This window comes from Plectrocnemia conspersa, unplaced genomic scaffold, assembly GCF_051122295.1.
Source record: "Plectrocnemia conspersa isolate PC_06_02 unplaced genomic scaffold, ASM5112229v1 ptg000008l, whole genome shotgun sequence".
In the NCBI taxonomy this organism is placed as follows: domain Eukaryota; kingdom Metazoa; phylum Arthropoda; class Insecta; order Trichoptera; family Polycentropodidae; genus Plectrocnemia; species Plectrocnemia conspersa.
In genome coordinates, this window is record NW_028277172.1 from 18,125,249 (window position 1) to 18,152,589 (window position 27,341).

The 27,341-nt window shown below is 32.6% G+C and overlaps 3 protein-coding genes across 4 annotated transcripts in view; 1 reads left to right on the plus strand and 2 right to left on the minus strand.

The window, feature by feature from the left end:
* On the plus strand, positions 1-22,546 carry r (carbamoyl-phosphate synthetase 2, aspartate transcarbamylase, and dihydroorotase rudimentary). Of its 2 annotated transcripts, none has more exons than XM_088190318.1 (11): positions 1-123; positions 2,151-2,278; positions 2,358-2,496; positions 2,565-2,841; positions 2,906-3,219; positions 4,922-8,063; positions 8,150-8,254; positions 19,387-19,614; positions 19,680-21,449; positions 21,744-22,127; positions 22,212-22,546. In XM_088190318.1, exons 2-11 carry the CDS (start codon positions 2,167-2,169, stop codon positions 22,416-22,418), a joined length of 6,678 nt encoding a protein of 2,225 aa, XP_088046444.1. In that variant the 5' UTR covers positions 1-123; positions 2,151-2,166; the 3' UTR covers positions 22,419-22,546. The 2 variants fall into 2 exon arrangements, with proteins under 2 accessions (XP_088046444.1, XP_088046445.1); XM_088190319.1 differs by having other exon boundaries at positions 30-134.
* Positions 9,764-17,427, minus strand: LOC148233234 (uncharacterized). The gene is made up of 4 exons (XM_088190320.1): positions 16,967-17,427; positions 13,313-13,665; positions 10,949-12,711; positions 9,764-10,361 (listed from the first exon to the last, which is right to left on the minus strand). The coding sequence occupies exons 1-4, from the start codon at positions 17,308-17,310 to the stop codon at positions 9,861-9,863; spliced, it is 2,961 nt and encodes a 986-aa protein (XP_088046446.1). The 5' UTR covers positions 17,311-17,427; the 3' UTR covers positions 9,764-9,860.
* The window catches only part of LOC148233235 (uncharacterized), a 13,319-nt gene continuing 8,468 nt past the window's right edge, over positions 22,491-27,341 (minus strand). Inside the window, exons 2-3 of the mRNA XM_088190326.1 lie at positions 23,139-23,289; positions 22,491-23,068 (exon numbers count right to left, since the gene is read on the minus strand). Coding sequence (XP_088046452.1) covers positions 22,912-23,068; positions 23,139-23,289 — 308 coding nt within the window. The 3' untranslated portion in view covers positions 22,491-22,911. The remainder of the gene's footprint in view (positions 23,069-23,138; positions 23,290-27,341) is intronic.

Below are 27,341 nucleotides of genomic sequence, written 5' to 3' on the forward strand. Positions count from 1 at the left end.
ACATAGAAGTTTATCGAATTGTTCCTACCAGTCCACCGGTAGACTCGGCCGATGTTGGACGTTTACCGGTTTTCGTTTGCGGCCCCTCGACGCCACGTGTTTCTACCGTTGTTTACACAAAAGGTAAATTAAAAGTAAGGCGTGCATTTTATTTACATTTCACACATGCGAGAACGTTCGTTTTGTATTTTCGCTTAGACGCTGAAGACTCCAACCTATACAATACATACTTTTACATGCATTTCTTTCATAAAAACATTTAAGTTATTGTCTATATTTTGTGTCAAATAACCTCCAATGTGAAAATATACAAATATTGCATCGTATATTCTATGTATTACAAAACTATTGATTACCATACTATCAAAAGTGGCAACCATGTTTTAACTCCATCAATTTCATGTTGTATATTGTATAAGTACCAATTATTTTTATTAGCGCTGGTTGCTATGCACACCATGAATAATGTGACCTCTTTTTTTAGTTGATTAGCATTCTAAATATGTAAAATAAATTATGAAACATGATCAAAAACATCGTTAAGATTCCGTTATTATTTTTTAAACTATCTCGTTCGCCGCTTGAAATTGAATCTTGGACAATAACAAGTTAAATTGCGACCATGTTTTTATTAAAATGCAAACGAGTAAATATAATTAATATTTAACGTTTATAATATGTAATTAATTACATTTTATTAACTAAAACTAATTATATAACGATTATAATTTCATTGATAATTAAGAAAGGAAGGAATTAATACTAATTATTAATACAGTATTTAATAAATAAAAGTAGATAAGCCACTTTTATTTCGTATTGTTTATAAAATAGTTTAAGTAAATATATGATATATAATTTTCAAAATAATATAAATTTGCCCGTGACTGGATTTTTTGAACATTATTTGGCACTTTGCTAATATGTGGGGGAGCACCTATTTATGCCATAAGTTATTTCAACCCTAAATTATATATAAAAAACATATTACAAGGCTCAAAGGATCATACAATGCCAAATGCTAATGCATAATGGCGATTTTCTTGATGACATCTATATGTGTCATCCGCGGTCAAAGAGTTAAGCCTACTGTAAAAAGTTCTAAAATAATATAATTTTCAAATTCATGTTATAATATTAAAATGAATACACTCACATTACTATAAAACTACTAGAATATGTAAAACTAGCAAGAGAATAGCAAATAAATGATATATTTTATTAAGGGTACCTTTATATATGCCGTCACGAATTAATGGGAAAAGGGGAGGGGGTTTGATATATATATATATTTACCATACGATGTCGGTGACTAATATCTGAAAGACCAAGGTTCAAATTTCATACGAACCCTAGTCTTTTTCGTTTTGTATCATGTCTGTGAGATCGGAATTAGTGAATGGTGTTTTTAGATCTTACCGATCTCGCGGATAAATAATTAAAATAAATCAGGTCGGTCGTGCACTGTAATATTTATTGATTTTAAACAGGGGCGTAATTTGGTGGCATTAACCCCCTTTGAATTTAGCCAGAAAAATGCATGTCATTTAATGAAATATCATAATGAATCATCATTATGATATTTCATTAAAATTACACATTTTAAAAAATATTTTCGGGATAAATTCGAAACTCTTATTTTTCAGATTTTCTTTGAAGGATAACCTGATAATTTCTGGTTTAGAATCATAATAAATACGAAATATTAAAAAAACTACCGCTGACTGGTAAGCTTTTGCCCCCCCTCCTCCTGAAAAAAGCTGAAATGACGTGCCTGATTCTAAACCAGAAATTATTAGGTTTTCCTTCAAAGACAATCTGAAATTAATGAATTTTCTGCGGGCTAAAACATTTTATGTAAATATAAAATATAGATGTTTATAGTACCCCTGTTATATTTTATATTGATAACATCATCAATGATGTTTCGAAAAAAAAAGATTTTATAAAAAGTGGGGTGGGGGGGGCAAAATTTTATGATAAAACATCACGATGGGGAAGGGTTGTGGTTTAAAATACCTAAAATCATGTGACGCCATTTATAGACAATCCCTAAGAATATTTGAGGTTATGTCATGGATGTCCTTCATAAATTTATTGTTAGCTACTTCTAATAAAATATGCTTATTTTTATTATTAATATTTTTCAGGTATTAATTCATCAAAATGAAGCTTAGCGAGAAAGATGACAGTAAAATATGTTCCCTCGTACTCGAGGATGGAACTGTTCTTGTCGGTAAGAGTTTTGGTGCTCCTGTCAATGTGGACGGAGAAGTTGGTAAGTGAATTCATGAAATCTTACTTATTATTTTTTTTATATACAAGCTTATCTTAAGTAAGTTCTTTGTCTCATCCAGTGTTTCAGACCGGCATGGTCGGCTATCCCGAATCTCTCACCGATCCTTCATATCATTGCCAAATTCTGGTATTGACTTATCCGCTGATCGGAAATTACGGCGTTCCCAGTGACGAAGTCGATGAAAATGGACTACCATGGTTTGTTACATTTATTTTAATCAATCGTGAACATCTGGTTTCATTTTTAAATATCTTAAATTTTTTAGTTGGTTTGAGTCGGATCGAATTTGGGCGAGCGGACTTGTCGTCGGTGAATGGTGTCAATATCCGAGCCATTGGCGTCAGAAACGCACATTGGATAAGTGGTTGCTCGAGCAACGAATTCCAGGCATTTGTGAAATTGATACGAGAGCGCTGACAAAGAAATTGAGAGAGTTTGGATCTATATTGGGCCGCATCGTACAAGGTATACCTAGTATGGATCCTCCAAAGAGTATTTCTAATCCGAACGAACGGAATCTTGTCGCTGAAGTATCTGTTAAAGTATGCTTTTAAAGTCATTAATACAATATAATATTATATGTTATACTAATATGATGATTTTTAGAAACCGGTTGTGTACAATCCTTCTGGAAGTCCGACTATTTGTGTTGTTGATTGCGGATTGAAGTATAATCAAATACGTTGCTTGCTAAAAAGAAACGTTAAAGTCGAAGTTGTGCCATGGAATCATCCAATAGATGTTAAGAGTTACGATGGTCTCTTTTTGAGTAACGGTCCTGGAGATCCAGCAATTTGTAAAGAGCCTGTGAGCAACATTAAAAAAATATTAAACTCAAACGTCGTGAAGCCCATATTTGGTATATGTTTTGGACATCAAATCTTAGCTACGGCCATTGGATGCCAGACCTATAAAATGACGTAAGAATTTATTTATTTATCTTTATATACCTTAATGACTATGATTAAATTATCAGCATCCACAAAGTTGTATGAAATAATTTTACATACAAATATTAACAATTATTTTTAGCAATATGAATTTTGACCTACTTTTAGAACATTTACATTTATATTGTATCCTTCTACAGTTGTCATTGTTGTAGTTATACACATATAGACTGTCCTTATGACATATTTATTGTAGGTCGAAAGCATGACGAATTAAGAACTAAAGCTGCTTGGAGTCTAATATTGTCTATCATGCTGTTGACCAGCACGATTGACGAGTAATATCAGATTGTTCCATAAGTTTTTGCGTTTTTTAAGGTGTAGGTTAAATGAGTTAAAAATTAAAACGTGTAATACTTTTACTAAATTATATATTCTCCATCCTTTTTTACAATTATTTTATTTTAAATCTGTTTCGAAAAAGAATGTATTTTGGAAGTCGTTTGGAACAATGTCTGAAGAATACTTTGTGTTAAGTTACTCTTCTTTTATTTATAAGGGAGAGTCTTTTTATGGTCTAAGTAGCTTTTGAGTGAATTAGTTGAGCACACTATAAGTCTGTCTATAATTCAATAACTCATAATGAATTATGCCCTTCATATCCTACCAAATGCATAACATTATCTTATTGTAGTGTAATCCTATTTTCGTGTATGGAATTGGAGGTAGATTGGCATCCAACCATTACCTTTTAGTAAAGGATTTACTTCTCATCTTCAGTAACAATTCGACTCAAAAATCTTTCTGTTTTAGAACCAGTAATTATTGGCATATTGAGATTCGCTGCGTGAGGTTTTTCTGACAATTTATAAGATACCCATATTCTGTAAATAAACACCTTTTCTAACTTATTAAATGTCTGTGAATTGATGTAGGCGACACGTTGAGCTTTTGTGCTAGCTTCTGTTTCGGACCTGCTTTGATGGCTGCCCTAATATCCTCACTAACAACCTCTAAGAACTTCACATAGATATTCAATGTCAAAATTACCTGAACGAAATTTTTAGAACCACATTTGACACTTTCTAAATTTAATGGCATCTCTGTCCATTGCATTACAGATGTTTTTAACTGCTATTGTTGCATTATGATCGAGTTGAAACTCATAAAGCATAATATAGCTTAATCGAGATTATTTTATCTCCACTGCCGTTGTTGATATAGGGTTGAAAATATCGAAACAAAAAATATCCCGTTAATTAAAAGCATCATTGATACGACTACTGTTAACAAACACTGAAAGAATAGTGAAATTATCGTTAATTTATAAGTTTTTCAATTTCAAAAGAAATTATTAGGCTTCTGGAAAAAAACATATTATACATCAGAATCTTTACCTCAAATCACTAAATATCTGTTAATAACACTCTTGCAAAATTAGTTCCATAATAGGACTACCAACTTTGATGTTAATTTGTGCTGCAGAAATCCACTTGAATTTAGAGAATTTAAGAACTCGACTAGATAACTAGTAGCTTTCTCTTTGTAAATTATCTTTTCAATTGTTAATATGAATTGATGTATTTGTTTTCATTGCAGGTTTGTTTTTGTTGATACATTAATTGAGGTGATTTTATTTAATGTTGAACATATTTGTTGTTGTTCTATTTATATCCTGTATATTATCTATCTACATGTAGATATATAAATTAATAAGAAATTTTGTTTATAGATACGGAAACCGAGGACACAATTTGCCATGTAGCCATAACCAAACAGGCAGGTGTTTCATGACGTCTCAGAATCATGGCTACGCTGTTGATTCTAATAGTCTTCCAAAAGAATGGGAAACATTATTTGTAAACAAAAATGACGATTCAAACGAAGGCATTATTCATACAAGCTTGCCATATTTCAGTGTCCAGTTTCATCCAGAACACACAGCCGGACCGGAAGATTTAGAGCTCCTGTTTGATATATTCATTAATAGTGTAAAGCACTGCAAAAACAATGCTCCGAAAAGCATACAGAACGATTTAACTTCAGCACTGCTGTATAAAGTCGTTCCGATCGAGAAACCCAAGAAAGTTCTTATTCTCGGATCTGGCGGATTATCGATCGGACAAGCCGGCGAATTTGATTATTCAGGATCTCAAGCCATTAAAGCGCTCCAGGAAGAAAAGATACAAACGGTATTGATCAATCCAAACATTGCGACTGTTCAAACGTCGAAGGGTTTAGCTGATAAGGTATACTTTTTGCCGTTAACGCCGGTGTATGTCGAGCAAGTGATTAGATCGGAGAGACCTAATGGTATTTTATTGACTTTCGGAGGACAGACTGCTTTAAACTGTGGTATTGAATTGCAAATATCCAAGGTGTTTAAAAAATATAACGTTGCTATATTGGGTACGCCGATTCAAGCGATCATTGATACGGAAGATAGGAAAATATTCGCAGAGAGGATTCATTCTATTGGAGAGAAAGTGGCTCCGAGTGCTGCTGTGCATTCTGTTGAAGAAGCGTTAGAAGCCGCTGAGGTGATCGGATATCCGGTGATGGCAAGATCTGCTTTTTCATTAGGAGGTCTCGGTTCTGGATTCGCCGATAACGAAGGTGAATTAAGGTTGCTTTCTCAGCAAGCGTTCTCTCACTCCAGTCAATTGGTCATCGATAAGTCTTTAAAAGGCTGGAAAGAAGTGGAGTATGAAGTTGTACGAGACGCATTCGATAATTGTATTACAGTTTGTAACATGGAGAACGTCGATCCACTAGGAATTCATACAGGAGAATCGATTGTGGTTGCTCCGAGTCAAACGCTTTCGAACAAAGAGTATAATATGTTGAGAAACACTGCTATCAAAGTTATTAGACATTTCGGTGTCATTGGTGAATGTAACATACAGTATGCGTTGAATCCAGAATCAGAAGAGTATTATATCATTGAAGTGAACGCTAGATTGTCTAGAAGTTCGGCGTTAGCTAGTAAAGCTACAGGATATCCTCTCGCTTATGTGGCCGCTAAACTAGCCCTTGGTAAATCTTTGGCTGAAATTAAAAACTCCGTGACTGGTGTGACGACGGCTTGCTTTGAACCGAGTTTAGACTATTGCGTCGTTAAGATACCCAGGTGGGATTTGTCTAAATTCAGTAGAGTATGTCCTAAGATCGGCAGTTCGATGAAAAGTGTCGGAGAAGTTATGGCAATCGGTCGCAAGTTTGAAGAAGCGTTCCAAAAAGCTCTCAGAATGGTCGACGAGAACGTAAATGGATTTGATCCCAATTTGAAAAAAGTTACCGATATAGAACTAATGGAACCGACCGATAAGAGGATGTTTGTTCTAGCGGCAGCACTCAAAGCAGATTTTTCCATAGATAAGCTTTACGAGCTCACAAAAATAGATCATTGGTTCTTGCACAAATTTAAGAATATAGTGAGCTTTCAAATGATGCTGGAATCGATTGATCAGCAAGATTTGACTCACGATATATTACTGAGAGCTAAGCAGATCGGTTTTTCTGATAAACAGATTGCGATTGCCGTAAGAAGCACTGAATTGGCAGTGAGAAAGCAACGTTTTGAGTTTGGCGTAACACCTTTCGTAAAGCAGATTGATACGGTTGCTGCCGAATGGCCAGCCACTACGAATTATCTTTACGTGACGTATAACGCATCAAGTCACGATTTAACATTCCCTGGTGGTCATATAATGGTTTTGGGATCTGGCGTATATCGGATCGGTAGCTCTGTGGAGTTTGATTGGTGCGCTGTAGGCTGTCTGCGCGAATTGAGAAATTTGGGAAAGAAAACGATTATGATCAATTATAATCCTGAGACTGTTAGTACTGATTATGATATGTGTGATAGACTTTATTTTGAAGAAATATCGTTCGAAGTCGTGATGGATATATATAATCTAGAAGATCCCGATGGTGTAATATTGTCGATGGGAGGACAACTTCCTAATAACATTGCTATGGATTTACACAGACAGCAAGCAAAAATATTGGGAACGTCACCCGAGAGCGTTGACGGTGCTGAGAATAGATTTAAATTCTCTAGGATGTTAGATAGAAAGGGGATCTTACAGCCGCGTTGGAAAGAATTAACGAATTTAAAGTCTGCTATTGAATTTTGCGAAGAAGTCGGTTTTCCGTGTCTCGTTAGACCGTCTTACGTCCTCAGCGGTGCTGCAATGAACGTAGCCTACTCATACGAAGATTTAGAAACTTATCTAAATGCAGCTAGTGATGTCAGTAAAGATCATCCCGTCGTTATATCAAAGTTCATCCTTGAAGCGAAAGAGATCGACGTCGATGCCGTTGCTGCCGATGGAGAAATATTATGCATGGCCGTTTCCGAGCACGTTGAAAACGCCGGAGTCCATTCAGGCGACGCTTCTCTCGTTACGCCTCCGCAAGACATCAACGAAGAAACATTGGTCAAAATAAAAGAAATCGCGAAGATCATAGCCAATCTTTTAGATGTAACTGGACCGTTCAATATGCAATTGATAGCGAAAGACAACGATTTGAAAGTAATAGAATGCAACGTGAGAGTGTCTCGATCGTTCCCGTTCGTTTCGAAGACGCTCGATCACGACTTTGTAGCGATGGCGACGAAAGTTATCATCGGCCAAAAGGTGGAGCCCGTTAATGTGTTAGGCGGCTGCGGAAAGGTCGGGGTGAAAGTACCGCAGTTTTCGTTTTCTCGTCTGTCCGGCGCCGATGTAACGTTGGGCGTAGAAATGGCCTCAACTGGTGAAGTGGCATGCTTTGGCGATAACAGATATGAAGCTTATTTGAAAGCGCTGATAAGCACAGGTTTTCATATTCCTAAGAAGGCTATACTCTTATCAGTCGGAAGTTTCAAGGTATAATACATACATATATAAATATAAATAAAAGATTTATGTATAAATTAATATGTTTTATTATTACATCTTTTGTATTATTTCAGCACAAGAGTGAATTGTTGCCGAGTATAAGAGCGTTGCGAAGGATGGGCTACAAGTTGTATGCTAGTATGGGAACGGGAGATTTCTATACCGAGCATGGCGTCGAAGTAAGTGCATTTTAATAATAGTAAGAATTATAATTAACAAATCATATCACATAAATAACATGCATAATATCTGGCTAATACAAATAAACAAGATCCGTATATAAATAAAATAACAAAAAAAATGTTTCATATGAGGTGTAGCTATAAAATAACCGGATTGCCTACTCAAAACAACAGGATAATAATACTTTCACATTATTTTTGACTGCTTAAAGCAGTGGCCATCAAGTTGGTCTGTACCGCCCGCTAGTGGGCGATTCAAGCTTCAATGGAGGGTGATGGGTGTTTTTGTTTAGTGTTTTGCTCCATAAATTGAAACTTGTTTGACTATAAATGTATAAATAAGAGGATACATTTAAGTAATTATGTTTTACAAATCTTCTTCCGTCTAAAAATTATTTCACAGTTTCATTAAATTGAGTTACTGTGATGTTGCTGGACGTTAAGTAATTTTTTCTCTAATAAATATACAAAAGGTTGACGACCCTTTTTTTAGTATTGTATTATATAAAAAAAAGTTGAAATTTTGCTTTTGGATATCTTAGTTTGATGTTGATTTGAGAATAAATTTTCTTATGTTGACAAATCAAAGGTCGTCATTTAGAAGGGGCAGGTGGGGGGGAGGGCATTTGCCCCCCCCCATTTAATTTCGAAAAAAGTTTGAATGTCATTTAATTAAATGCTATGAATTTTAATGAAATCAAATTATTAAAAAAATTACCACTGACTAGCTAACTTTTGCCCCTCCCTCAAAAATCAAATTCTAAACTAGAAATTCTTGGGTTTTCCACCATAGAAAATCTAAAAAAAACAGTCTTGAATCTATCTTGCAAATATTTCCTAAAATATGTCATTTCAACTTTTCCAAGATTTTCAATATTTTTGTTCTAGTAAAGTTATATGCGACATTATATCAACTTTTGCAACGGTACGATTTTATTGCTTTTGACGTGGATTTTTGACTTCTGAGAAGGGATAATTGTTTTATGTGCTCTCCTATTAGTCAGAATTCGGTTTAGATGTACTTCATTCAATTCTCACTTATTGTAAGTCGTAGTATTGTTATAAAAAATCATTGAATAATATTTTGAAATGATTTTTATATGAACTTTAATTTAAGACATGTCTTTTTTAGATATTTAGCAATCTGAGAATAAATTAATTATTTTATTGTAAAATATAATTGCGATAACAAACAATGGCAAATAATTAAATTAAGTAATTAGGAATAATATAATGGGTTTTTAATAAAAAATGATTTCAATTCTGTACGAGTTCCTTATAGATAGCTAAAATAAAATTCATTCTTAATATCATATAATAAAATATTGTTTAATAGACAATGATAAACCACTTCCCTAATTTATTTCTAAAATCCCTATTTTATTATCTATTTTCCGGTTATTTGATAGCCAAATTTATATGTTCGATTCAATCGTTATGAGAATGACTATTTTTTAACTTAAAAATAAACTCAAATAAATCACAATAAATTATATAAAATAACTGCATAATATACAGAACACGTTCTGCAAATTTTAATAAATGTCATTATGTACAATATGATTAATCTGTAATTTTACTAATTAAATTTGACTCGTGTAGTTTATAATCTTGATTCTTCGACGACTTCTTCTGTGTCAGGTTCTGTGATTTTTATAGAAATCGTTCTGTGTAACTTGGCTTTATCCACTTCGGAGTGAACATCGGCAGAAGTTATGCCGCTAAATTTAATCGTCGGACTATCTAAATCGTCGCTATCCAATCTCGCTATGCTATTGCTAGTTGATTGCACTCTACTTCTAAATGGTGTATTTGAACTAAAGCTTTCGTTACGTTTTGGAACTTGAGGCACGCTTTTCATAATGTTTCTGTTATTAATGTGAATCATTTTATCTCTAATTGTCGATAGATATTCACTGGCAGCCATCATTCCTCCATCGATGAGTTGCAAAATGACCGATAGCCTCCGTGCATGCTCCAAATAGAATTTTGCTTGATTTTCAGCTTCGTATTTTAAACTATAGTCCGATATTGATATAAAATGTGGAATGAAGAGCTGTAGTATCAGTCGTTTTCTATTCATGTCCAATCTTGCAATTTTTCTCTGTAATGTATAAAAAATAAATAAGAAATACTTTCCATTTTAAATAGTATGTAGATCAGTGGTGGTGCGTCCATATAAGCTTTGAATGCGCCTTATAAAAATATGTATTACTCGAGGAGCATATTTTTTTTTAAATTCTGGGTTTCATACATATGTATATCAGTTTTACTAAACATTCTACACAACATTCTTTCTTTCATATTTATATGGTTGAGTTTTGATTAAAGCAATTTTTTATCATATATACTTTTAATTTACATATTAATAATAATATTAAATATCAATACTTTGGTTGTATAACGAAGAATAATAAAACATATATTTTTATGCTATTTCAATTTTAAATGTGTGTTATTATTGTATTACCAAAACGTTCAGTTATCACTATAATGTGCGTGTTCATTACGCCTATACTTAATATATAATTAGCACCCGTTTCAAATCACTACTGGGCATCAGCATTTTCTATTAGTATATGTAATATCTTTTAACTTTAAGGTAAAGGAACAGTAACCGCTACAATATTCTATCACATAAATTACAATTTACACACAACCACTGATATAGAGATAAATATATTTGTATACCTTTCTGTCTATTATGTTTTTCACAGGCTTTTGTTGTTCAACAATGCCAGCTGCCTTATGTGCAACTATTTGCCTCTGTCGTTCCAAATTCCAGTAATATTCTGGATTTTGTACTCGTTTCTGATCTTCCCAAAACCCATAATTTTTAGCAAATTCATCAGGCTCTTCCTCATCGGATACTGAATCAATATGTGGTATTTGTGGGTTAACCAATTGCAGTATGTCTGTGGTGGTCAAAATTTTATACAATTTTTTAAAATCTAACTGCGGATAAAAATCAGGTTTTACATATATGATGTTCTTCAAACAAGCCAACATGTGCATAACGGGCGTTTCTTTAATTTCAAACAGTCTCTTTTGCTGTCTCAATAGAATCGATTTCGGAACTCCCTTCAGCATATTGTACTGGGGAATAAAATAATTGCTCATGATTCCACATTTGACGTCTTCATAGAACGTGTTCAAAAAATCCAATAGCACTTCGCCGAGCTTGTCTTCGGGCCATCTGGCGAAGTTATCTTCCAGCAACCAAAGCAGATGGTTTTTGAAATGCGTGTAGTCGAGTCCGATCTTCGATGATTCGTACTCCATGAACGTTCTGTACAGAGTCGTGGCGAATATGTAGCACCGCACTTGCGAATGAGCCATGTGCGTTTCCAGAAAGCGCTCGATCACCGGAAACGCAATCCTCCATTGTAAGTGTTGATGACGGTTGTTGCCGCGCACTGGTCTGAATCCGACAGGCACCAAGAGACATCCGAGCGTACGAGCTTTTTCAACCATGCGCTCTTCGGGCCACGTGTATTCCAATTTAGTGAGTGGGTTTGTTATAGATTTTCTGCATCTGTTCAACCATTCGTTGGCGTTGGAAGGCCAAGTGCTATTGATGGCCGGGACTATCTCGAAAGACTTTGAATTTCGTTCTTTATAACTGGTGGAATAGATACTGGCGCCTTGTGCTAGAGCAGTTTCTATGGCTTCCGACTCTAATCCTAAAGATTGAGCTAATCCGGATAAAAATAGATCTTGAAAGTTGGCCATGAAATATTGAGAGTTTAGATAGTATAATTTTTTATACAGTTCTCTTTTGTACGCACCGTATTTAGTAGCATATGGTTCATCTTCATCAAAGTCACCGATCTTATTCTTCTTCTCGATCATCGTAAAACAACGAGCAGGAATTGTACTAGTTTGATCGGACGTATTTGTTAAATGACTCTTTTGCAATCGCTTAGGCGTCGCTTCGTACGTAAAGGTACTGTATCCGTAATCAGATTCACTTCCATTCGATTCATTATGAGGGCTGTGAGTCGATTTATAACTGGACGTTTCACTTTCGCATTGTTTCTCTTCCACCTTTTCCACCTTAGTCCTGACTTTCTTTGGTTTACTGGTTGGTTTTGATGTTTGGCCGTGTGTAAGCTGTCCTTTTATTGTGGCATTATTGGAATTCTTTAGAATGCCGCTTAATCTTCTTCCCGAACCGGCGGATTCTTGAAACACCAAGTTTGCGTTTAGCGGTTTTGATGTTGCTTTATTTTGTTGATCGATCTTGTTCTTTAGGCTGTTCATAAAGTCTGTGCTGTTTGATAGTTCGTCTTCTTCGTCCTCTTCGTATTCGTCTTCAAATCCTTTCATGTCACGATCGATCGTGTCAGACGAAGCATAGTCTTCTTCTGAACCACTGTATTTATCATCATTTTTGGAAAAGATTCTTTCATTTTTTATTTGAGGCACATCTTTGGTCTTCAGCTTCACATATCCTACAAACAAAATAATCCTTTAAAACTAATTTAAAAAGAAATAGTATAATGGGTAAATACAAATATTTAGCAATTACATATTATAAATATATGGCGTTAAGAATCAATATGAGTATGTCCATTTTTATGGTTTATTTATTATTTTGAAGCTCGTTACCTCAAATGCAAACATGTCATAAGATAAGTTACGTCAAAAACCGTTTTAGTTGTATCAAAATAAAGTTTAAAAGTACAGTAAATTTTCATTCAATATCAAACGAAGAAATAAGTTTACATTTCAGTGTATTTCAAGAAATAAATAGCAAATGTAAGTATTTATGTCTAACATTAAATAAACTGAATATTCCCTTGCTTCAATATAATCACAACTTTGCTTAAGTATATCTAGCAAACAACTAAAGCTATGTTAAGACTTATTTATACACACATTTGTTTCGCTTGATTAAACAGCAGACCAGAATTCTTAGAACCTTTTAAACATCCTTCATGCATATGATAGAGTAGATTATGTATAATGAATGAATTGTATTATTCTTGGGTATTATATACAAAATTAACATAAATAATATAGAGGTACGATATATTTTGATATTTTATGCACCTGATTCCGACGTTGATTCCATGATCATTCGATAGAATGGCGCTCCGGTCACAGTAGAGTAGTCAGCCATCTCTCCTGGGTCATTCACTTCAATGTTGTCATGCACAATGTACATCCTCTGCGGTTGCAGTGGTCCCATGTTCTTCAGTTTATTGTTGAAATTGTCCACAGCCAATCTAGTATCGTTGTTGTTTGGTTCTTCTGGTCTATATATGCGGGCAAACTGAATGTGCTCGTCGATGGCCTCCTGTAGCTTATCGGGCAGTATGACATGTTTGTGATGTTGGGCCATGTTCTCGTTCAGTTTAACGTCGGCTTCCGTCACCGAATGGTGCTTCAACACATTTCTGACACTACAATATCAAAATATTATAGACATTTTATATATTATAATATGGAGATGAATTAGTTAGATTTCTGTATATAAAAATGTGTGGAGATATTTAAATTTATGACCTTTTTATCATTTTTTATTTTTCTCGTGTTATCAAAAACTATCATATGTATATCATATATGTACAAGTAGCCGAACTTAAGAATATTAACATCACAAAGTAGCAATAAAAATTTTGTTTTAATTAAAATTAAGTTTTTAGATTTTAAAATGTTTTGAATTCGTAATTTGCGCTCATAATCTCGCACTTCGCACACACTAACAATAATCAATATTATTGCTAATATTTTTAAGATAGAACAGTTTCATCAATATTATTGCTAGCAAAATATTACATAAATATATACAGATCTTATTATCAGGCTGTATAAATATGTAATGGTAGATTATAAATCACAAATATTGACACCGTCGAAATTTTATGAAATGCGTAAAGCAGGGATGCAGTGCTTGTTCCTTCGTATTTGACACCGACACATGTTCGGCGGAGACAGCGATTTGGGCACCGACCCCTTGTTTATGTAAGGTACACGGCTTTGGAAGTGCCAAATTTACTGCTTAAAGGACGTTCGCTCGGATACGCAATATCGTTTGTTTACGCCGACGAGAAAAAGCTGATTTTTTTATAGTTCTTAAAATTTAAGGAATACAAATCAATTAGTTATGAGTATCAAAAAAAATTTTGGGTTCATATATATTATAAAATATTTTATTTTACAAAATGTGTGACTTTGTTAGCCAGAGAGTTTAAATGAAAGTATATGTATAGCAATATATAATTATAGATCAGTGTCGGTGTCCCAGATTAGTTAGTAGTCGTAAACTGAAAAAATAGCTGTTGTCTTAGGGCCAGGCTATAACTAAATGCGTGCCCCGAGTTATTGCGAGCCCTTTTATGCGTATCATGCGAGCGGCTTTGACGATTGGTAAACTGGTTTATTTCGACTAATTAGACCAAATGGCCAATTCCCACTATCTGGTGCGTGAGTGTTTCTAGAGGTGGAAAATGTATATTATCTGGTGGCTTTACAGTCCTTTTATACAAACGAATGAGCAAAAAATCGATAGATATTTTATCCCTCGCGAAAATCAAGATTGGACAGAATTTATAATAAATGTATTAATTGTCATGTATTATATAACATATCTAATCGGTTTATATTAAGCATATTTATTGTGCATTTAATATTTATGTTACTTTGTTGTTTTCAATTTATGATTCTCTTTCCAAGCAAAGCTTTTTTCATATAATTTAGATTTCATATGAAAATCATTATTTAACTCAATCGAAATATTGCTGGATTATTTATTAACATTATCACAACAATTTTTAATTTTTTAAGTCGCGAAGATAAGATAAATTTATTTGTATTTAATATTATACGTTAATTTTAAATTTGTCATTAGTTTTTTTTTAATAAATGTTGGTATTTTTTATAATACAATCGTTTTTTCTATAATACAAGTCTAGTCCATCATTATGAATTTTTATTGTACTATATTTGTAATAAGATAGCTAGATCACTTTTAAAAGGTCAAAGAATAACTTTTGATTTAAGAACCAATGACTGAATTTGTGTTATGAATTTTCTAGATTAAGTACTAAGCAATATTTATATTATATACAAAAACTTACTTTTTAAATGTGAATGATTTCAAATTTTTGCAGATATTTTAATCTAAGTACAGTACAAAAAAAATCTGGGTAATATATAAAACTTTAGACGTCCTTGTGACGTCACATTTAATCTTCTATATATGATGCATCAATCTTTGATATTTTAAATACGTCTTTTAAATGTTTATTGTATTTTTGACGCTATCGTTTTATTGATTTTTTGTGTTAAAGCTTATTATCTATTTGCGAAAATAAATACACACGTTATTATATTGGAATTTGAATGATTATGACTACATAGCTATGTATGATATGTACGTATCATACATTGTATCTAGTGTTTCTCGAGTAATTCTCAAGATCGAGAACTCTCATTTCTGGAAAAATTTTATAAAGCATTTTTTATTATATAAAATTAAATTTATACGATTTTTTAAAAGGTTTACAACCACTGTCCTTTTTATAACGCTGCACAAAACGAGAGAAATTTTTCCACGCCCGATATTTTTTAACAAAAAAAAGAAAAAAAAGGATGTCTGATTCTACTTTAGATGGCATGTGTTTTTTAAAAGGGTTATTTTAAGAATAATATGTAATAACGTATCTGCAACAGTTCACTGTATTTATTCATTCATCAAAATTTCTCGAGAATTCTCGTGAAATTTGAGAAGTGAAGTCAAAAATTCTCATTACTCGAGAAATGAAAATCACCTGATTCTATCTACATAAATATAATATTTCACAAGTAGCTCTTAAGAAAATATTCTTTATTAAGACGCTTAAAATTATCTTTTAAATCATAATCTCGAGATTAAGTACATTTTAAATTAATAATTTTTATGATTTTATCGATTGAAAAATGTTCTTATCAGAGCTTAATTAGCTGTATTATTATTTCGATGTATTAATTAAAATATATAATATTTATAATATAAATAGGGCGAGGTTTATATTAATTTATAATAGTATTCTCTTTGGGTTACTTCTATTCATGTTTTAAGTATAATACATTTATTTGAAACGCTCAGTTAACTTATTAACCCAAGATCAAATTTTTGTGTTAATTACAATAATACGCGTTAACGTTACACTTTTTATTATTATATTATCAAGTAGACAGCTTTTTTACTTTCTTTCTCCGTTTTCGTCGATCTGTAACTAATCGCCATTAAAACTAATTAAAATTGTTAATCGCGAGCTTCAGAGCGTGACTTATTTAAATTAAGAAAAAAATAACAAACGGCGAATTAATTCACAAATACTGTTAACTAGACATTTTTTACAAATCTAACTGCTCGCTGTACTTAGTATTTATTATATAATTAAATGAATGTATTATCAATCATGTATTTTTATATGTCGAGTACTTTTAAGGTCGACATCGGCTTAATAATGATAATCGATATCAATAACAAACACTTTATAAATAAGCACCTTGTATAATCTTTAAAATGCTCTTATCAACGCCGATAAGAAAAGATGGATTAGGTTTGAGAATTTTTCCCGTATTGATAATAACTATAATAGTGAATAACTATCTGATATACTATTGTTTAGTATGTATCATTTGATACATACTAAACAATATGTCTAGCATTAGAAAAATATCTTAATATATTAAATTCAATTTATTTCAACTTACTTTTGATAATTTTCAAAAAACTGCATGGACAGCATAATGTTGTTCAAAAGAAAGGCGTCTATGTTTTCGTTCAGCTGCTTTCTAATGTAGTTGGTGTTGAGGTCGTCATAGTTGATCCTTTGAGTAGGCAGAGTGTCGGCGATTCCATTTGGCACTGGCGTATTTTTGGTCGAATTTTTAGATCCGTCCTTCGGCCTCTCCTCAGGTTTCTGACCCCTTTGACTCAAAGGGGCAGCTTTCGTTTGCTTCTTCAACTGCTCCTGCTCCTTCTGCCAGCCGAAGAAGTTTACGGCTTTCTTCTCCTTGCGAGACTTTGAGTTACCCATTTCTTCGACGTCACTCATTAATCGAAACACGAAAAATGTAACAGTAATAATAATAATATACTAATTTTAAGAAACGTCCATTTTCTTAAACGCTTGAAACACAACTGATTAAGTATCATAATCTGTATAATGTGATAAGTTAAGAGTTGATATCGATATGACACATTGTATAATCTTCTCGATGTGCACCACAAGAAGAACGGACCGAAACTGGAGGACGATTTGAAAGTCTCTCTGAAAGTATTTTCACGGTCGGCGTGCTCCAAGAAAAAAAAAGAAAGAAAAAAGGTGACCAAAAATCGTAATTTTTAGCTCGACCCGAATGCATACATCTCGCGTTTGCTTACCGAAAATAATTAATTGCATTAATTAAAAAAAAACATGTACATAATTTCATAAATGAGCATTTTAAGCCGCTTAACTGTTAAGATAATACTTTCTCTAACAGTATACTTGCGTAATAGAAAATCATGCTATAGTTTGGGACTATTTTGTGAGTTTTACCAATGATTCATTTTATTCCTCAACAAATCCTAACTCGACTGAATTGTCACAAAATACATATAGCTAGAGGTCGCACGGTTTTTGATCAATACTTCTTTGAAAACTTTTGAAAATGAACGATGATACTCTAAATTTGCCGATGGAGTCAAATTATTGTAAAACTATCAAGGAAATATTAATAGAATTTGGCTGTCTATGATCGACAGTTGCTCGCAAAAATAAATAAGCAATCTGACAATCCTTAAAAACTGATCCATTTTCAAGCATTGTTACTGGCGTTGAAAGCTGGACTTTTTTCAAAAGAATACTTTTGGATCTCGACAGACAATGACCCTGAAAATGTTATTCTTTGTTTGGTTTAATATTTTATGAGTAATTCATTATGAATTATTATAACTAAGCTTGCCCTCTCCCTTCTATATATTTCACCATCGATTATTTTTTGTGATTTATAGGCATTTACAGATTTATAGTAATTAAAATTAAGTACATAGTTTGTTGTCGTATTATAATTATTTAATAAATTTAAGCATCCAAGACCTAAAATATAGTTGATCAATCCCACAAGAACAGTAGTGAAAACAACTGCATGGTAACCACAGAACGAAGAATATAATGGTCAATTAAAGTATGTATAGTAGAATGACGAGATACATAGAGTTATCATGAGATCATTGTCTAGTCACTCTACTAATCAGGGGAACAAAAAAAATATGTTATAACATATTTTTTTCCATATTTATATAAAAAATATAAATATGGAAGCATTAAGAGTATACATTTATTTAAAAAGCGATCTGTTCCCATGGGCGTAAAGAACTGGAATTTCTTCAAAATATATACTTTTGGACCTCGACAAACAATGACCCTAAAAATATTATTCTTTGCTTGGTTTAATATAATATTTTATGAGTAATTCATTATGAATTATTATAACTAAGCTTGCTCTCTTCCTTCTATATATTTTATCATCAATTATTTTTCGTGAATGGATTAGTGAATATTATTTTTAGCCCATTTTCGACAAAATTATCTCTATAGTCTTCATGCATTTCTATTCCTTATATATGTATATACTATAATAATTGTTAAGAGTTGATCCGATACGTCCATTCATTAAAAACTCGTGAACATAACAATCTAAATTAACGTTTTGCTGTAAATTATATTATGCAAGTAGGTACTTAGATAGTTATTTTAATTACAGCAATTAGTATATATTCAGTAACGGACTTTCCAAGCAAACATCGTTTTCATTATTTTATCTTCGATAAAAAAATCGGAACGTAATTTAAATAATTATCTATGTACCCAAAACGAATGTCTTATAGAGCTTACGACTATCAATGCTAAAGTCAATTAAATACATTTCTCGATTCAAGAGATAATGTCAGTTGTAGCTCGTTTATTTTACTCGATTTTTTTGAAAAGAGAATGGATAAATAATTAGCTACTAGTTGTCTATTTGAGTTTATAAATCCTTATAGTATCTTGAGCTCAATTATGTATCTGAGGAATTCGGAATGTTCTAATACAGTGTCATAAGGTACAGCATCATCTCCTACATTACATTTCTTATTATTATTTCAGGTTGAGAGCGTTCAATGGACATTCGATCATATCGACCAAGGAGAATTAGTGCACTTGGGAGACTTTTTAGCAAAGAAACAAGTAGAGCTAGTGGTGAATTTGCCTATGATGAATGGCACTAGACGAGGCGCTGCTTTTAGAACTCACGGATACAGAACTCGTCGGTTGGCCGTCGATTATTGTGTTCCACTGGTCACCGATGTGAAATGTGCAAAACTTCTTGTAGAGGTAGATCGTTTGTTGTATAATAATTTTAAGTATAATGCAAAACTACATATTTTTAATCTATATAGGCGATTCGTCGCATCGGTTTGGAACCTGCAATGAAAACCAACACTGATTGCATGACCTCTCGGAACATCGTCAGATTGCCAGGCTTTATTGACGTTCATGTTCATGTACGCGAACCAGGCGGTGAGCATAAAGAAGATTATAGTTCAGCAACGGCTGCTGCTCTAGCTGGCGGTGTAACTATGATTTGCGCTATGCCTAACACAAATCCGGCTCTGGTGGACGAAGAATCCTTGCAGACAGTTCAAGAACTAGCAAGTGTAGGCGCTCGTTGCGATTATGCCTTATTTGCAGGTGCTTCAGCAGATAACTTCAATACAGTGTGCGATTTAGCCCCCAAGACCGTTGCCTTAAAAATGTACTTGAACGATACATTTTCTAATCTCAAGTTGAACAATATGGAAACTTGGCAGAAACACTTGACAAATTGGCCCAAGAAAGCACCCATTTGTGTACATGCAGAAAAAGAAACTGTGCCGGCTATCTTGCTCATAGCTTCGTTAACCGATCGTCCCGTGCACATATGTCACGTTGCTAGAAAGCAAGAGATTCAGTTGATAAAAGCTGCTAAAGAACATGGTATCAAAGTGACGTGCGAGGTGTGTCCTCATCATCTTTTCCTCAGTACTGATGATTGTGATAAAATAGGCCACGGGTGGAGCGAAGTCAGACCTTGTCTAGGAACTCCGGAGGATCAGGCAGAACTCTGGAACAACCTTGATATTATAGATGTTTTCGCTACTGATCATGCTCCACACGCCGTGTCTGAAAAATCTGGTCCAAATCCACCTCCAGGATTCCCTGGCTTAGAAACGATACTCCCTCTTTTATTGAACGCTGTACACAACGGACGCTTGACAATGGAAGACTTGATCAATAAATTCCATAAGAATCCGAGAAAGATTTTCAATCTTCCAGAACAACCCAATACTTATGTAGAAGTGGACACTGATGACGAATGGATCATTCCTGAATCTCTTACGTTTTCAAAATCTAAATGGACGCCATTCGCTGGAATGCGAGTGAAAGGAGCTATACACAGAGTGGTTTTAAGAGGTGAGGTTGCTTATGTCGAAGGACAAGTTTTAGTTCCTCCCGGTTTTGGACAGAATGTCAAAGAATGGCCGAGCAGTCATTCGTTCAAAGTGCCCGTCTACAACCCATCCTTGGAAAAGATGGACAGTAGACCCAATTCAGCTCTGGATGGACCGATCAACGATATTGTTAACAAATCCTTTGAAATTGACTCAGATCCTGAGTATGGATCTAAAGCTTTTCATGATCACCAGAATAGACTAGCTGTTCATTTCGCCAATGATAATAGAAGCCTATCTCCTACGCCATATACGATGATGCGCCATAGATGCGACAGTTCTTCAAACTATGCTTCGCTTAAAGACATGTTACAACCGAGAAGAAAGTTCGCTGCAGAGTTAATTGGAAAACATATTTTATCTGTGGACATGTTTTCTAAAGAGCACTTGAACGACATATTCAACTTGGCTCAATTTATGAAGTCTTCCGTTTATAAAGGCCGTTGTTTGGACGAGTATCTGAAAGGAAAAGTTATGGCTTCGATTTTTTACGAAGTAAGCACAAGGACGAGCTGCAGCTTTGCTGCAGCCATGCAGAGATTAGGAGGCACTGTTATACACACTGACGCCAATACTTCTTCTGCTAAAAAAGGAGAATCGCTCGAAGACAGTGTCACAATTATGGCGAGCTACGCAGATGTAGTTGTTCTGCGACATCCTAAACCGGGCGCTGTTGCTGTAAGTATGATAATACTGTACAAATGTTTTGCTACAAAGATAAGATAGATCATTTTATTACTATAAGAATTGCACGCTGATTTCAGCTCTAACATTAGTTTTGTTCTATAACATCTTCATTAAAAAAAATCAATCAAACAAACTTTTGATATGTAGCTTCTTCTAAAATACTGTCAAAGCAAAAGTTTGAAATCAGCTTGCAAATTTTATCTTTGCGGCGTAAATATTGCTTTCCTGTGATCTATGGTATTTGATCTTATTAGGCTAACATTGATGACGATGTGTTATTTGTAGAATTCGGCTCTACACAGTCGCAAGCCGATCATAAACGCCGGAGACGGAGTCGGCGAGCATCCGACGCAGGCTTTGTTAGACATCTTCACTATCAGAGAAGAGATAGGCACAGTCAACGGATTGACTATAACTATGGTCGGCGATTTAAAGAATGGTAGAACTGTGCATTCTTTGGCGAGACTTCTTACACTATACCACGTACAGTTGCGTTACGTGAGTCCACCGTCTCTAGGAATGCCTAAACATGTCACCGATTATGTTCACTCTAAAGGCATCAATCAGACAGTGTATCACAACTTGAACGATGTTCTATCCGATACGCATGTTCTGTACATGACGAGAATACAACGCGAGAGGTTTGAATCTCAAGAAGAATATGAAAAGGTAATACGTGGGAAACTCTTACGCTTCTTTTAACATGTATTCATGTATTTTATAATCATATTCTAATCATTTTTTTATCAATAGGTCTGCGGTTTGTATGTGGTGACACCACAATTGATGACTCGCGCGAAGAAACGTATGGTAGTCATGCATCCTTTACCAAGGCTTGACGAAATCAGCATAGACTTTGATAGCGACCCCCGAGCGGCGTATTTCAGACAGGCTGAATATGGAATGTACGTCAGGATGGCTCTCTTGGCGACTGTTCTAGGTGCTGGCAATGAATTTTAAAGCTTTTAAATGACATTCCTAGTTTTATATGATTTTAATATGATTCAACTGACAATTAATATTAAAATTGCATTTTTTTTTATGTAAATATATTTTTTTGATACTCTGAATACATTTTTTTACATAGGTATTACTCTTTATACATATAATAAGAACATTTGAAACCCTGTTAGATATATAGATAACATGATCCATCACATAACATTCAATGGCGTTTCAATCATAATAAAATATCATTAAAAACACATTTTTAGATCGTTTCCTATTTACATATAACATCATTAACATTATAAATCACAGATAATTTTATTTGTTTTTGTTTCAATATTACGCTAACGTTAATCATTTCAGTACATGTTTATAAACAAATTGTTCTGAATTCTACATATGCAATTAACAATTTATTATACATATTATATATTTTATAAAATAATTTTTACTTAAATTAATAAAAATAGTAGAACGTTCCATTTATTAATAAATAATCAGTCAATCATACGACTTCAGTGATCGTCTCTAATGGAGGCCTACTGACTCCGACATCCTCGGCATCTTCTACTATTCCTCTGACTCTTCTGCATCTAGGAAGACTCAACTTTAAACGACGCCTCTTTTTCACAATGCATTGTTGTTGTCGTTCTGTGATTTTTCTAAAATATATAAATAATATTAGTAATTGATTCGATATTTTAATTAAATCATATTTATTATAACTCTTACTGTTGTCTATAGTCGATCAAGTAAGCTAAGCCGAATAGTATCACTATAGCAAGTACAACGGCTATAGAGACAGAAACTATGGTGACAATGTTTGCAGGTGCAGCCGCCGGCATAGTTTCAGTTAATTCAGGCTGCGGTGAACTGGCAATGGCTGAAATAAAAATAATAATTGATTTTAAACTAAAATATAGACAAACTATAATCTCAAGTGATATAACTTTTACTACAATTGTCATATTGTGTGATTAACGTATATAGTGTATCATAAATATTAGGGATTATAGAGAATTATACTAGTACACTGAAGATTATAATTTTGTTATTGTAAAAAATGTAAAAAATAGCTTTATTTAAAAATATTTAGACATTTTGCGAGTATGTAGTCAAATAAATTAAATCGTTTATCGATATGCCAAGAAGGGAGGGGCATTTGCCCCTCCCTCCTTGAATTTGGCCAGAAAAATGCATGTCATTTAATGAAATCGAAATATTAAAAAAACGACCACTGACTGGCTAACTTCCCCCCCCCCTCGTAATCCTTGCAATTAAATGAATCGTAAATGTCTGATTTATGTGTCCCTTGGTTTACCTAATAACTAAGTATTTTTTTCATTGGCGTAAAACAAACGATTGTACGTTTGAGCGTATATCTATTAATCGGTATCCAATAACAGTATTAAAAGCGCATAAAAAAGTGATCTTATTTTCATAATGGGGAACCAAACATCTCTGGATTAACATTCCATAGAATGATGACTTTTTGAATTACCATTGCGCAGTGATACAGTACATTAAGCTATGTAATAGAGTTTTGTTATTGTCTAATAATTACACAATAATAAGAGTTTGGTTCCACCCCGAATAATTGAATTGGACAGATGATTGAGAATGAGAATGGCAAATGCTTTTTCCTGATTATAAAAGGGTAAATAAGCCGAACACATCGAACTGAACTCACTTCAGTCAGAACTTAATACTTCTTTCACTTCGCTACTGACTAGGAACAAACGAGAGTTCAACTGAATTAGCATTAATCGGCCCAGTGGTGCCCGTTTTCAAGAAAATATACATCATTATTATATAAAGCATTAGTTTGTTTTATTTAATAATTTGTTCCTCCCCTTGACTAGGAGACAGAATGATAATTTGGCTCCTCAACTAGGAAAATAATATTATCTGCATCTCGCAGACCAATTTCTCTTAATGTTTTACTAAAAAATCGAAAGTTTTCAAATTGCTTTTTATTTTTTTACGAAATGTGGGAATACAGAAAAATTTTGGCTGTGTTACTCTCCTATACTTGATGCTGTATATTGCAAATCTTGTTGGTTATTCTTTAACTAAAATAATATCAATTGGCGTTAATATTCCCTTCATTGTTAACGAATATACGTTTTTTAGAATACTATAGTGATTATTATCAAAGCGCAGTGCAGTTTATGCATTCAGTCCTCGTGTTCATTACTCCAAATATGGAAATGAAATGCGACATCGTTTTTTTTTGCTGTCGGTTTTCCAAGATAATCGTCTACCAGTATTGAGGTTAAACACTCAAGTATAATAGTAGCGTTTAATAGTAACACGTCTGTAGGTATACGATAGTTAATTGCGCCAGCGATGTTAAACCTTTCCCAACACGTGACCTTTATTGTATAAATACAAGCAATGTCAATCTCTTTTCCAAGCGTCACCCATTATTACTCAATCTTTTCAATATAATACGTGATCGCAATCGCAAATCGTCCTGGCGACCTTTGTGGAGGAATATTCAATTACATACACCACCTCGTCCTTGTTGCATCTGAATCGTTGGTTGGGATTAAATTATTAGCAAATTGGGCTATTGTTAACTTGGTGTCATTTATCATACGGATGTATAAATATTTCGATACATAAAATAAATTCTGGTTAATCAGTTAACTGTATTAAAAATGTAGTACTTGAATTATATATTGTGATGTCAAGAATCAATATTAGACATGTCAATATCATTTTACCAGATTAATTGCTTTTTTCTCAAGTACTTTTTAATTTATAAAATATTTTATTGGGTTTAGCGTTTTATTTGGTTAATTTTATTGGAAGCTTTCACACACGACAATGCAGGTTTAAATTAATTTTTAATGTTTGTTCGTCAGTTTAGCTATACAAGCTTCAGAAGTATAACTATAAATCGCGTTAATATTAAAAAAAATATTCGCCCCAGTGCTATCTTGCCTTATCATTTTTTTATTGATAGTAAAATATCAAAAATACCGATATAATGGAATAGATCTGATGCCATCAAATAAATTATGTAAATTTTGAAAGCTATGTATTTGATTAAATTTAATTAGAATTCAGTGAAAGGAATTTTAATATTTAATTAAAAAATCACATTTTAAAACTAAATGATTTTTTTATAAAAAAACATGTTTTTTTAATTACGTATTGAAAAAAACACAATAATTTATTATAAATAGATCTCACAGTTTTAATATGAATATTTATATAGCTATTAGTATTTCGATTATTTGTCCAATATTCGGTAAATATTTTATACTAAAAACACAGTTGTGAATTATTTCTTAAGCCTTTGTGTGTTTCAACAACGCAGGTAGTATTTTATGTTTAATTGTGTCCTTATTGTGAAATTATTCTGCTAATTTTCATGTTATTTATAACAGCCAACAAACAAAATATTGTTTTTTTATGTTATTGCCGAAATTCAGAAATTACTCATATCTCTGAGTTTATATTGTGCAGCTGTGGACTTTGTAAATGTATTGTATTTAATTTTTCTGTCTCTTTTGAATCAATACGAATTTATTATGATAATATTTTTTTTAGCATAATGAGTCATAGTCTTTTTGGCAGCATGTATAGATAAAATTTAATTTCGTACAATTTTCAAGTTATTTTTAAATCTATTTTTTTTTACTTTTATAAAATCAAATTATTTTTAAAATAAAAATAAATATTCTTGATACTTTTATATTTCTATATATATATATATATATATATCGTTCACTATTCGATATAAAAAAAGTTAAAAATAACGAATATTTGGAAATTCTAGAGACAGCTCTAAATATTTTTCTATTGAAAATAAAAAGCAAAAATATATTTTTTTTATGATGGATTAAATAATTTTGCATATTAAATTAAGTTATTCTGGTTAAAGATTTCTAAAATATATTAGTTTAACCATGAATTAATTATTTTACACCTTATTTTTAAACTAGATATTTTTATATAAGTTTTTTAACATAAGACATAATTATTTGTAAAAAATCAATGGCATAATAAAAATATTGATTCATATTTTTTAACTTAAAAATATGTACAAAACAAATTACAAAAAGCTAGTGGCGCATTTAAAAATAGCCCGAGTTATTTTTTATCTAGTCTGTATGTCTGCTACGATTAAGAGAACAGATTAGAGGTGTAATAAAGTAGTACAAATCAACCGATATAAATATATTAATGAATGATATGTTCATAGCCATGGAAAATAAAATTTATTTATCATAATAAATTTATTTAAAAAATCTAGAAAATATATAATGAATCGTGAAAATAATGTTGTTGTATTTTATAATATCAAATTATATAATATAATATATAACGATACATTTTTACAAACATGCTTCTGGAAGAAGCTGAGTGACACAGTGAAACATTATGAATATTATAAAGTAATCTTTCATACGATAGTTACATACTTTGATTTAGCGAATTTTATAACGAGATCATGGTATATTATATATTATAAATGTTCTGAAATAAATAAATTATATTTAATACCTCAAAAGTTATATGAAACATCGGAAAAAACCGAAAATGTTTTTTTTTTTTTGTAATACTTGAATCACAAAAATATCAATTCCTTTTATTCTATTTTCTCAGAATGTTATAATCGCAAAAACATTAATCCATCGGATTCTAAGAAGAGGTATGTGATCTTAAAATTCAATATTTTAATATTTATCCTTATAAGATCAACAATCTTATGATTTAATGCAGTTTTTATTAGTATAGCAAATAAATAATATATAATATAAAAATACTATATCATTGTATTTGTATATATAATTTTAGACTATGAACCTTACTTGTAGTACTTAACTATTGCGTTGTGATGCATATTTATCAAAACCTGTTACGTTGATATGGGAGTTAGATAAATACTATATGAAAACCGTTAACGTAATTTTCCGAACG